The sequence below is a fragment of the Lissotriton helveticus genome, chromosome 7 (assembly GCF_964261635.1).
Source record: "Lissotriton helveticus chromosome 7, aLisHel1.1, whole genome shotgun sequence".
NCBI lineage: Eukaryota > Metazoa > Chordata > Amphibia > Caudata > Salamandridae > Lissotriton > Lissotriton helveticus.
In genome coordinates, this window is record NC_136068.1 from 572,246,486 (window position 1) to 572,259,772 (window position 13,287).

At 45.1% G+C, this 13,287-nt stretch overlaps 1 protein-coding gene across 1 annotated transcript; it reads right to left on the bottom strand.

Annotated features, from left to right (window-relative positions):
* Nucleotides 1–678: 678 nt before the first annotated feature.
* On the bottom strand, nt 679–4,509 carry LOC144768769 (hemoglobin subunit gamma-like). The gene is made up of 3 exons (XM_078652691.1): nt 4,344–4,509; nt 3,155–3,377; nt 679–862 (listed from the first exon to the last, which is right to left on the bottom strand). Exons 1-3 carry the CDS (start codon nt 4,433–4,435, stop codon nt 734–736), a joined length of 444 nt encoding a protein of 147 aa, XP_078508817.1. The 5' UTR covers nt 4,436–4,509; the 3' UTR covers nt 679–733.
* Between the last annotated feature and the right edge of the window lie 8,778 nt (nt 4,510–13,287).

Genomic DNA, 13,287 nt, shown 5'->3' on the forward strand with positions numbered 1-13,287 from the left:
GACTCCCTGCAAAGCAGAGCAGGCTCTATCTAGGGCCCCCCTGAAAGGCTCGGGCCCTGGGCCAGAGCCCACTTTGCCCAGGCCTTAAAACGTCTCTGCATGAGGGCTACCCCTGCGGATTCAGTTAGGAGCTCTCAGGCCAGCATACTGTGCTGAGGGGACCCTGGAGCTCTCCCCCCTGTACTGCAGGGGCCTTTGTGGAAGAGGTGTGGCGCAGCGGCCAGAGCGATTGACGCTGGACGCTGGGGATCACGGTTCGATCCCCGGCTCCGGTGGCAGGGGTCTGCCCAGCACCATGCGACTCTGGGCAATAGCTCGCTTGATCTTTCCGACGGCCCTCAGCGCCTTGACACCTTCGGGTAATTGTTCGCGCTTTACAAATACTCGACATTTTGTTACACCACTGATGATCCTATGGTAGACATCAAACACACGGCAGCCCAAGGGATGACTGCAGGACCAAGCCACTTTTATTAAATATGGGTCTACACTGCTTTCCCTCTCTTGCCCAACACAAGCTGCGTTGCACTAAAATGTGGGGTAGATGACATTTTTAAGGGTGGGGGCTGGAACATTTCCGAGTTAGAGTATCTGTGAATTCTCTCCTCTGTTCACAGTTGAGTAAACCACACAAGGAACGGCTTGTTTTAAAGGTGTAACATATTTTATTAATGTTAGAACACATTGAAAACCCAATGTCCACAGACCTCACTGCCCTCTGCACACAGCGCCTCTAGTGGTAGTGCTTGGACAATGCAGCGCAGGTCACTGCCAGGAACTTCTCCCAGGCCGCATGGTACTGAACAGTGCAGCGGGCTCCCAGCTTGCGCGCCAAGACTATCACCAGACAGTTTGCCAGGAGCTGGGTGGGAAATAAAAAGAGTTAGTGAACATGTCAATGCCTGAGAAAGCACCACAGTCAACATTTGCTTGAAAAGAAGAACTTCTCAATAGAGATTATTCTAAGAATAAATAGGTTTAGGGGCTTTAAAGACAGACATCATTCACCAATCTCCAAAAATCACAAGAGTCTAAAATATATAAAATACAAGGTCCTTCTTTCCAGCAGCAATAAACCAGCACTCCGGGGGTTTCTCACTTGTTTTGTTTTAATTTCATGGTCATGGCACCTATGCGTTTCAGCTGCTACACGCAGCCTTGTTCACGATTCAGCGCGCCATTTTAAAAATCATTGTATACATTTTATGATACATTGACAATGACAAAGGACAAACCCCATTGCACATCGAGGCAGTACATCGTGAGAATTCGGGCGCCATTTTGGAACATGTTATATTACATTGCATGTTATCACTTTTATATGCCAATGCATAATACCTTCCTTCAATTCTAATTGAATACAATAATTCCTGATTTACTCAATGAATTAAAGAGAGAAGATCAAATAAAAAATGGAAAATTCCTTTTTCTTACATAAAGTGCATCAATGCTTAACGCTCCTTAGCTGCCCCTGTTCCACTTAGAGTTGTTAAGTTCACAATGTCTATCTTCCTTGTTAAAGTGCTAGTGCATAACTTTATTTCTCTTTTTCCGTATATTACAATTCATATACTATTCCTTCTTATTTTAAAGTGCTGATGCTAACGTCATTTCTCTTTCTTCCGTATATTCCAACTCATATACTTTTTTATTTTATTTTATTTAAAGTGCTAGTGCTTAGTCTTCTGCCAATTCCAGTTATACTATAAAGTGCTTAGTGTTAAAGTGCTTGTGTCATTTGTCCCCCTCCTAAAATGTCAATAACTTTTAGTAAAAAAATGGTTCTTCTTGAATGTGCAAACTATAAAGCAGTTATCAATACAGGCATGTAAACAAATCTTCATCAATATTTAATCCGTTAAGCTCTTTACTATCGAACTCAAGGATAAAATATGTGTCTAATTATCACAGTTCTTTTTCTCTATTTCCCTCCCTCCTTTTTCTGGGTATCTCTGCTATACAACTGTACTGCATCAGGGTTGGATTGCTTTGATGGTTTTTCTCAAAATGCCTGGGTACAGGATAACTCCTATCTTTGTTGATTATCGCTCTTCAATACACCCGATTCCACCCAGGTCCTGCTGAACACACGGATGGGTGTCTCCACACCTTGAGGGTGGATTCATGGAAAACATTTCTATTTAAGCTTTGGAGCACTTTCTGGGTTTTCTGGAAATACTTTATTAAACAGCAGATGTGGTTCGGCAAGTATGCCTTTCTCAATGATGTTCATGAAATGGAGCCACCTGCCTCAGACATGCCCATGACGGGTGCTTACTCTCTCTCTAGATGCATTCTCAGTGGGAGGGGGGGCTATCTTGCTTGGTCAGTCAAACCTCGGGGGACATCAATTCTCTCCATGGTGTCATTTTCAGTGGCTACACAGTGTCCTTGTGTGGTTTGTCACTTTGCCTTACCTGTGGACAATCTCCTTGGGGGTTCTCTCTCTCAGACCGAGTGTCAGTCCTCAGGACACGCCCACTACTTGGGGGGATCTTATTCTGGGTGTGCTCTGAATCTTGATTTCCCTGTGGGTGGTTTTCAGGGGTCCATTCTCTCTCCTAAGATCCCCATAGGGCTATTTTTTTACTCTATAAGTTCAGCCCAAAATAGGGTGCAGAACTGTGATCTCTAAAGGATGTAGTTCACACAGGGGTGCTCACTCTGTCCACAGGCTTAGGCGTAAGGAAAAGTCCCCTTGCTTCAGTGAAGGAGGTATCTTCACCATCTATGAGTCGAAACTCTAGCGGGGTGCTTTCTCCATCCTTGAAGTCAGTCCTCAAGGGGTGGTGACCTCCCTCCCTTAGGTCCCACTCCATAAATGGGAGCATTGGTCCACCCTTAGACTACTTTGAGGAGGGATTCAATCCTTCCCGGGCTTATTCCTTTAGCGGGTGTGGGTGGGGTCAGGTTGTCCTCTAACTTCATGTGGATGTAGGGTATCCTCATGAAGTTGCTCCCTTCCCTCGTTGAAGTTAATATCTGGTTGGAGTTGTTGGGGTCCTCCCTCCATCCCTCTGTTCCTTCCTGGAAGATCAGTTTAGAGTGACTACAGTGGGGGCCGAGGTTGGACATTTCTCCCTCCCGCAGGGCAAGGTCCTCGAGCAGTCTATTCCCTCACAGCTGTGATATTACGGAGCCCTTCTCTCCTTACCGTGAAGTTCTGGGGGTCCACGTGGAGTACGTCTGCGTGCACCTCGCTCAGGTGGGCCAGTGTCTTCTTGATGTCATCAATGTGCTTGACGGCCTCTCCGAGGGCAGACAGGACCTTCTTGCCGTGGGCCTTGACCTTGGGATTGGCAAGGATGGCGGCTGCGCTGGAAAGGTCCCCGAAGGTCGAGAAGTACCTCTGGGTCCAGGGGAAGACGATCAGCACCCTGCCAGAGGGGAAAAAATAGGGCCAACCGATGGGGTTAGTCTCTGAGAAGATTTAATATGTAGTGATTACTAGTGACTAAAAGGAAAATAAATGAAAAATAATATGTCGTCAGAGAGAAAAGTATAGAAATAAAAGAAAAGAGATACACTGCGAGTATAAACAGCTCCTTTCTTAGGTTCTAAGGTGCTGCAGTGAAGGGAGAAGGTTTTTCCCAGAGGCCTGGAGTCGACGCTGCAGAATACTGAAGTTTCCAAATACCAATCATGTCTAGTCTTATTTCACCTCATGCCTCTTTTCATCCAAAGACTTACTGACCCTCTAGCTCATTCTTACAGGTTCTTTTTCATCCCGGCTGTCTCCCTTTATCACAGATTTTCTGACACTCTCTTCCTTTACCCCTTTTAAGCCTCTCTAGTTTCTTCTGGGTTAAAGTCTAATGATGGAAAACGATGGAAGAATAATAAAAAGCTAAGTTTTTTTTAAATTTTAAGTCCGGTTTCCAGATAAGAGTGTCCGTGGGCCCCACCTGCAACCATTGCCTCAAATTAACCACTGGTCTGGCAAGAGCAAGGGCCCTTAATGAACAAAGACTAATCCCCCGCATGGTTCCCTGGTGGTACGGTCTGGAATGAAACATCATAAGGTCTTATCGCGAGACTTGCAGAAGCTAAACCCGTATTATTGAATTTGGTGGGATCTGCGAGGGTGAGTGAACAGGGATGCTGCGGCCAATTGAAGGCCTGGGGCAGGACGGCCCAGGAAGGAAAAGCAGAGATATTAACCCGTTTCAAAAAATATTACAATGTGTAAGTGGAAGCAAAAGAAAAGGTTAGGAATGTGAAAAGAGAGGAGACAAAGCATAGTTGGGTCATGCGTGCCGAGGGAAGGCGCAAAAATGTAACCTGTTGTTTGTAGCAAGAAAAGGTTTTGTGGAGAAGAGAAGACAAGTGGTTGCTCCTAGTACCTGGCTAGGGTTTCCTGGCCATCAGCCTCCACGTCCACCTCCTTCCAAACGCAAGCGATGGCGGCCTTCTCTTCGGCTGTCCAGTGAACCATCTTTGCTTCCGGTGCTGGGCGTTCGAGGCTGGCTGAGTCAGATTCGGCTTCCGGAAGCTGCGTCTGCTGGGTGGCTGGGAGACCCTCAGAGATTTATAGGGACTGCTGCCAGGCCCGCCCTGGGCCCCCGTTCTGCTGAGTCATGCCAAACCCACTTATCAGTCTTTCCAGTCTCCTCACCATCCCTTCCTGACGTCACTTGCCAACTGCAGGCCTTTTTTTAAATGTTTTATCTTCACATCACAAACCTCCAGCATATAGAATCTATTCAGATACTATTTCTTCAGGTTGGGAGTCTGCTGCTGTGTGCCTTCTTGAAAGATATCCTGCTCTACTCTTGTGCACCCTTGGGTGCTCACTCCATCAGTCTGTTCTGACATGTTTGCAATTGGACTGAAGTATAGTTTTGAGTTTCAGGTGCCCTCCTGAATTGGCTACGGTGGCCCTTCCCTCCTGGGTATAAATACCTCTTGGGTACAGGGGCGGCCTTAGGCATGTGCAAGCTGTGCACCTGCACAGGGCCGCCAATCCCCAGGGGCTTCCACGCCAATATATATCCTTAATATAATAATTCTCTGAGGATGGATACATATTTGCGTGGCAGCCCGAGGCAGGGTTTTGGTGGCCTCCGTCTCTGTTCCACTTCCAAACACCCAGACACCCCCTCTTCACTGACCTCTGCGCCTGCGTTGTTCTGGGGGGCCCCTACCTACGCTCCCTGCCCAGGGCCGCCATGAGCCTAGAGCCGTCCATGATGGGTAGGTAGCAGTGGTGAGCGCTTCCATCATCAGTAGATTACAAACCGTACCCTTCGCGCAGGCAGTTTGAGCGTGCCACATGAGCAGTCCAAACCAGATGGTATAAAACTCTAAATACAAAAATTAAGTGCCATTTAGCCTAACAGCTTTAATACACTGGTCTAAAGGAATAATACATATTGATCATGATTTTGACATACAGATTATTCAGAGCACTTGAGACATATTTACTATTAATGATTTGCATAAGTAGGCACTTAAAACACTCTGTACCACGTGGCCGTAGGAAATTTCAGCTAAACAGGGACAACAGATAGGCTCTGGCACCAAAGTATTAAGTGAATTAGAAAGCTAAAAAAGTGGCCCATGTTTGCAAATTGGGGAAGTGTGAATATGTAATAACATGCTATGTAAGAGTTTTGCAAGGAATGGAAGACTGCATGGATTGGAGCTGGCTGCAGGCAATGTTTGTTTTAATATCAGGAAAAGCAACATTAAACACCGGCCCAGCAAATGAACAGGCCCAGAAGCAGCCAAATAAATGACCCGCACACTGGCCTGCCAGACTAGCCCCCGGGAACTGCCTGATTGCCCAATAGACCAGCCCGAACCTTGAACTGAAAGTTTTTAGACCGATGTAAACCAGTAAGAAGCTGATGGATTACTAACTGAATCAGTGGGTGAGTGCGACTGCCCCTGGTTCCTGCACAGTGCTGGTGAGTGTAGCAGGTTTAATCACATCACCATGATCCCAGCGATTTCCAAGGGCTACTGTGAAAGGTGGACCTTTCCAAAGCCTGTCTGATTAACAGAGCTACTCATTTGCACTAGATGCATATTGAGCACACAAGGTAATACTGGAGTGTTGAATGATGCTGGAGTGTTGCCACCAGAGTGCTGACAAGCTGCAAAGGCTTGTAAGCTTTGTATGCAGCAAATATTACCTCGCTGTCGCCTAGCTAGCCTACACTCTGCATCTCTTTCCTGATAGGAATCAGGGTTTTCTCAAACAACTTGACTTTTACAAGGAAATTACGTCTATTTTCTTTGTTTCACATTAGCTTTCAAAATGTCCACATTTTTGCGGGCCTGCTGCTAGCCCAGATCTTTTGATTTTAGTAAAATTCTATACATAGTATACTAACTTATCAGAGCTTTCAACTAGCCCTCTTCATCCACGGGTCTGTTGTGCCTTAACATTTTTCTTCAGTCCACTGCAGCAGGAGGCAAAGGGCCAGATCACTTCAACCATTGGCTGACCTCTCTTTGAGTGCTAGCATTCTGTGCTTGGATAACGTGCAGTTACACACATGAGGTTGTTCCAGTGGTTAATTTGAGCCGGTGGTTTTCGGTGCTCAGCACCAGCACTTAATTCTTGACACTGGCATTTATGACAGCCTGCCACATGGTGGCACTGTTTGTGTAAATTAGAGATGAGCAGAACAACAGTTGTTTATTAATTCAATATACATTCAAAACAAACTAATACCCGCTGCCCAATCCATTCTTATAGCTTTAGGGGCCTGAAATAGTTTGAATTGTTAGACTTGTAGGAGTGTGATAATTAATAGTCGTGTAGGCACCGTCGATGGCAGCGCTGGAGGTGGCCATGGGTGGTATATAAGTGCCAGTGGCCTCCTGAAAGGGCCCTGGCACTTATATATATTTTTTTTTACAAACTAAACACTGGGGTTTCCCTTGTACATTTTCACAAAAACATTCACAAACATCGTCAAAGCCAAAAGTAAGCAGCCAACACAGATCAGTTAACTTTGCCAATGCTTGTTTTAATTGGTAGCCCATTAAACGTTTAATTCTGTATCCAAGTCTAGTTTTGCAAAGCTTTACATTTTTACATTATATTCATGAGATTGTTGGTAGAGTAATAGAAAAGAAAATAATTGCGTTTCAAACAAAAAAAACAAATGTCAATGCAAGTACACAGTTTAGCAGCTTCCACACCTTTACGCCTCCTATCATGTAAAACCAGCCTCCGCAGGATGTATGACGTTACAACGCATACTTTTACCATGCATACCTTTACAACGCGGTTTTTACCACACATACCATTACAACGCATAGCGCTTAGAGGTGCTGGATAGTGGTAAGTATAATTTTCTATTCCAACTCCAGTCCCCGTGGACACTAGGGAAGGTGTTTGATAGAAAATTAAACGTATTCCCTATCCTAGAGCGCCCCCCAGCGCAATGCATTGTAATGGTATGCGTGGTAATACCTGCGTTGTAATGGTAGTGCGTTGTAAACGTTGCATACCGCCTCCGCATATAAGATGTTGTTTAGACACGAAGAAAAAAAAGTTTGGGTGGAATCCCCTCAACTCTTTTGCCTCAAGTTTGATTTTCGAAAGATTGTCCAAGACGAAGTGGGAGGTCCATGATAGGGACTCTGGTCTGTAGATTTAGTTTCTGAAAGTTCCTATAAGGCATGAAAATTGATATTTTTTGGGGGATGTGTTATATTGCACTCTAAGGCCCTCATTATGGGCTTGTTGTGGATATACTGGAGGGCGGAATCTACTTTACTGCCCAGTATTTCGGGGAACATCCATTTTCGACGCGGTTGTTACACCGCGCTACCATTACAACGCGGGCAATACAACGCAAGTCGTTACCCCGACTTGCGCTGGAGGGCGCTCTAGGCTAAGGAATAGTAGATTTACTATTCCAACACCTTCCCTACTGTACGTAGGCTGGTGTTGGAATAGTAAATTTTACTATTCCTAAGTCCAGCACCCTACAGCGCAAGTCGTGGTAACGACTTGTGTTGTAAAGCCCGCGTTGTAATGGTAGTGCGGTGTAACAACCGCGTTCTATTGACATACAACCCAGTATTTCACACTACATTACAGCCATTATGAGTTGATTCTCCACAATAAGAAATAACTACTCGGATCAAGCATTACAGGATGCTTTACCAAGCACTTTTTCCTTATTTCAGTAAAAATACCACACTGTCACTTTCCACCTGGTGTGAGCAAATGGAAAGTGTCAGTTGGAGCGCGGGTGGCGTGTGGGCTGGAGTGTGGAAGTAGGGGTGCAGGGTATGCTTGTGCCTGTCTGGGGAAGTATGTCTGCTCCATCCAAACTGCGGCAGAAAGTGGGCAGAGATAGGGCAGTACTGTTCTTCTCAGCTCCTGCCTTGCAGCAACTCAGACAGGCCTTAACAGGGCTGACTTTACTGCTGGTGGTACCCAGTGCGACAATCTTTTTTGTTACCCCCCCTCATCAGCTCCTCCTCAGATTCCGTCAATACCACCCGGCAAAAGTGCCCCTCATCTCTCCATAGCCTCTCTCTCAGATACATTTAATTTTTTTTAAAGAGCTGGTGAAGGTTGGCTTTACTAATCCACTCAACTAGCTAGATAATATACAGATCAGTTCTTTGCAGCAGGTATATTAACCCTCTGCTCTACTTTATGGTGAGTAAAAATTGCCACTAGACAAAACTTCTATCTCTCTCTCTCTCTCTCTCTGTACCAGGAACATTAATCACAAGCGTTATCTTGACATTTTTATTGCTGCCTGAAAGCTGGATGCACAAGGAACTCTGCAGCAGTTGCTTTTAAATCCTTCCTGACTCGTTAGTCTTACTAAGTCTACTGTATCCATTCCCTTGATGAATTGCTCTTTGCCAAAAAAAAAAGAACATCTGGACTTACATAATACAACATCATTATGGAAGAGAGGCAAGCAGCAACTAGTTTGAAAGGTAATATATTGGAGACTTTCCCTTTGTTGCTTTTGCAATTCGTTTTGTATTTTTTTCATGGATTTTAATATTGATGTGGCTAAGTGTGTCCTTGACTTGTGAATATGCTGACCCTCCTTTGGACCTTGTTGGCTACTTGTGTTATAGAGTAAGCCCCATAATCTATGCTGCTATGCGGATTGCTTGATGTTGCCAGGAAAAATAGGAGAAATGAAGGGTAGGCATGGCTCTTAAAATTGATGAGGCCAATGAAATACTTATTAAACTTCACACAATAACAACTGTTTGGAGGATGTATGACATTACAACGCATGCTTTTACCACGCATGCCTTTACATCGCAGTTTTTACAACGCATGCTGTTACAACGCATAGCGTTAAGGGGTGCTGGATAGTGAATAGTTTTATTTACTGTTCCAACCCCAGTCCCCGTGGATAGTAGGGAAGGTGTTGGATAGTAAATTAAATCCATTCCCTATCCTAGAGCGCCCCCCAGCTCAATGCGTTGTAATGACATGTGTTGTAATAGTTGCGTGGTAAAGGCACTGCGTGGTAAAAGTTGCGTTGTAAAGGATGTTCCCCGTTTAAAACTATCTGAATGGTATGTGCATGTGGTCTACCACTGAATGGTTAATTTTGGCCTTCTTCTGGATCTAGAGTTGTTTTCTTTTCGCGCTATTCTAATTATTGTAACACCCCGGCTTGTTTGTTTGGTTTTTATTCACCTTATGCCGATGGAGCCGCTCAACTGCTGTGAATGGGACAGAGATGTAACCAAAAAGGAAAAGACATTCTATCTGTGTGTTTGTGGCAAATATGACCACCACTGCTCTGAATTTGCCCAGTCACTGTTTTGACTTTGAACTGGAAGTGATCTATTCAAATCCCTGCAATGTAGAACTCATAACAGTGACCTCCTATGAGTCTCCTATATCTGAGAATGGAACCTGAGGTTTAGAACATCTACTCAATCCCTCTATGTCTGAGGGCCTTAATATGACTTCGGTGGTGCTCCCGGGTGCTGCATCCACACTCTATGCTGGAGTACTGCCGAAGCTGTGGTGTGCCTGTCTGCCGGAGTACATGTGTAAATCCGGGTCAGGCGGGCAGTGCTGTGGCGGCTTGACAGCAGTTGGCTGTTAGGTTCATAGGAGAGCCTTATATGCAGCACACCACCGGGACAGCTCCTGCAGCACTTTCCTGCATGGTGTGGCATGTATGCCACACCATGCAGGAATTGGGGTGCAATTATAGGGAGGGTGCAAACCCAGGCCCAGATCCAGCCTCTCCGCCACCCTTTTCATGGCAAACTCACCACCCTAAAAAGGGCAGTGAAAAGACAACTCAGAATATGCTTGGCGGTGCCGGCACAGCACCGCAAGCATATTTGTGCCGTTGTCCAACCGCCAGCCCAGCGGAATCCTTGATCCCGGCAGAACTGGTGGTCTCATGGCGATTCGACCGCCACACTCGCAATACTTCTTGTGGTACTGTAGTGCGGCGGTGGTCTTCAGGCCCTGAGACAAAAACTCAAGCCTGTGAATTTTCTCTCTCCCCCCGCGTAAGAAAATAATTTTGGAGATCAATGAACTTTCTGTAGTCTTCCCCCTTGTCTGCCATGCAGAGAGAAACAAACTCTAGGTCACTGACCTCTTATCTCCAAGACTGACTCCCACTGGTCTCAACTGAGTATCCTCGTGTCACTGGAAGAATGTGCTGATGGCCAAAACCGCTTCTACAGGCTGCTGAAAAGAAAGAAGGTGCACCAATCATCAAGGCAAACAATACATCAGTTTTGCCAAACACAATCCATATATCACACCGTATGCCATCTTTTGCAATGCCTTGTGACTGACTTAAGTGAAATGTAAAAAGCTTCAGTACAAAGGTGGATGCAGTTAATAACTATGCACATTTACTAATATATTTAATTTTCTATAAATGTGTGGGCGTGAGCCACCGGTGTGTCATTTTTAATGTGGGAAAAAGTGGCGTAACAGCAGCGCAAGGGACTTGTAAATAAGCCCCTTGAAGTGCAATTTAAAATGCAGTATTCATTTTGCTACTGGTCCTTTCTTGTGTTTATGCTATGTAGTTTCAATAATGTTTTAATAACCTCATAATTGGAAGAAAATCAGTACCCCTGACAACCTTACACTACTGTTGACACTCCACGCAACATGCAGAGAACTCATCACATCAGCCACAGCTACGTTCTATAGCAGCAGCATCAATTAAGCTGCCAACAGAAGCAGAAATCTTTTCAAAACCATCAAGCACTGCATCAACCCCATGCCTCCTCCTCTTATCACACCCACCACATTCAAGTGCATTGCCATCCACAGCTTCAGCAATGAAAGAAACCGAAGATACTACAGCACACCAACAACACCAAATATGCTTCTCCTCTACACCTCCTCCCCTACTGCAGCCCACAATAGCCATCCTTCAATCCTCTGTCTCTGAAAGACCTTGTTGACATCCTCAACTCCCTCAAGGCCACTGATCATGAAGATATGTCTTGCCTTCATCCTATATTAAAGCCTTCTTTGGAGGGGCTGTCTGACTTCTAATCAGCATCATCAATGTCCCCTCAGTCAAAGCACCTTCCTTGAAACTCCCAAGACAGGCCAGATCCTCCCACTTTTGATTACATCTGCACTAGACCCTGACAACCTCCCAAACTCTCGACCCATCACTCATCTCCCTTTCAACTTGAAGATCATAAAAAAACAGTCTATGTACAACTTAAAGATCACATCAGTACCACCCATCTCCTCTATGACTTTCAATATGACTTAAAATCTCACTGCAGCAGAGAGCCAGCTACCTTACACTAGGCCGGGGTAGAACTCCATGAAGTGACCAAAAAACTCTGCTGTGCTACGTGGAGTTCTGCAAGCAGCGCAGTGCATTACTTCATGGCGTTCATGCTGATTGTAAGCGCCAGGTGTTTGTCATGTGCTGTAAAATTAGCGCAAATGGCACCACTCATAGCACAAGAGGACACTGCTTCTCTCTGCCATTCGAGTAGATGTTCCACTCGAGCAGCAGCGTCCTCAATACGAGCGGAAGGTTTCTCAACGCGAGCAGTAGTGACCATCCCCGACCGCCCGCATTGAGAATTCTCGCTGGGAGGTGGTCTGGAGTAAGATTTTCCTTGCTCGCGCTCCCCAAATTAATTTTGGCGAGTGAGGAAAAAACTCTACTCTGCTATGTGGAGTGGAGTTTTTTGTAACTCCAGGTACTACGCGAGCACAGAGTAGGGAAAACTCCACAAACTCAGTGAGCGAAGTGGAATTTCATGGCCGGGCCTACCTTACACTCTTCCAACTACAGATAAAGATGAACCCTGTCTCCTGCTATAACTGGACTTCTCAGGTGCATTTGACGCAGTCTACCCCTCAACTATCATTCACAACCTACCTATCCAACCAACATAAGTTCAGTTACATGGGCACCTCTGGGTCTCAGAAGAGCCCCACTCATCTTCAATCTCTACATGGAGCCTTTGTGCAACACAATCAAAATTCACCAGTAACACAGTATTTGATACTCCCCTCTGATCCAGACACCCGATGCCAAACAGTCAAACACTCTCTGCCCATCATCCAGACCTGAATGTCTAGCAAAAACCTGAAGTTGAAACCAAAACAAAGTTCCTGCTATTCACAAAGAACAATAGGCAATAACAGTCCAAACCTGGCTCAATGACATGAATCTGGAAGGAAACAAACTCTATCAGCCAATTCCAAGTCATTCGCATTCTCCATAGACACTGATCTCTCCCTCCCTGAACACATTGCTGTTTGACTTGGCCCTCCCTGCAGGGTCACCCTAAACTTTTTGCCTTCACAGTTCTTTTTGATCTAATTTAATTTTTGTTGGCATTTGGACTTTACCACTTCTAACCAGTGTTAAGTGCTTGTGCTCTCTCCCTTAAAAATGGTAAAGTTGGTCTATACCTGCTTGGCACGTTTAATGTACTTGTAAGTGCTTAATAAAATGGTACTACATGTACCAAAGCCCTGCAAATTAAATGCTACTAGAGGGCCTGCCGCACTCCTTGTGCCACAGACTAAAGTAGCATTTTAAATCATGTCTCAGACCTGTCAATGCTTCCAATACATATTAGTCAACCCTAGAGTAGGTCCAAACCATTCACAGGACAGGATGCTTTGTATTTAAAATGTCCTGGTAGTGAAAAACTCCTAAATTTGTTTTTTGCTTCTGAAGGCATATCTCTCCCTTTGGATAACATTAGGTTACCTTGTTACATTTTAATAAGTGCTGATTCTTGGTTGGGAACAGAGAGGAATGTCAAGTTTGGGTTCAAATGAATTGTCATCTAAAACCCTCCTTAATG

Coding starts and splice junctions, on each gene's coding strand:
- LOC144768769 (XM_078652691.1), bottom strand. CDS start 4,435: ATGGTTCACTGGACAGCCGAAGAGAAGGCCGCCATCGCTTGCGTTTGG. Junction 3,378..4,343: donor GGCCAGGAAACCCTAGCCAG/GTACTAGGAGCA, acceptor CCCCTCTGGCAG/GGTGCTGATCGTCTTCCCCT. Junction 863..3,154: donor TGGACCCCCAGAACTTCACG/GTAAGGAGAGAA, acceptor TTTCCCACCCAG/CTCCTGGCAAACTGTCTGGT.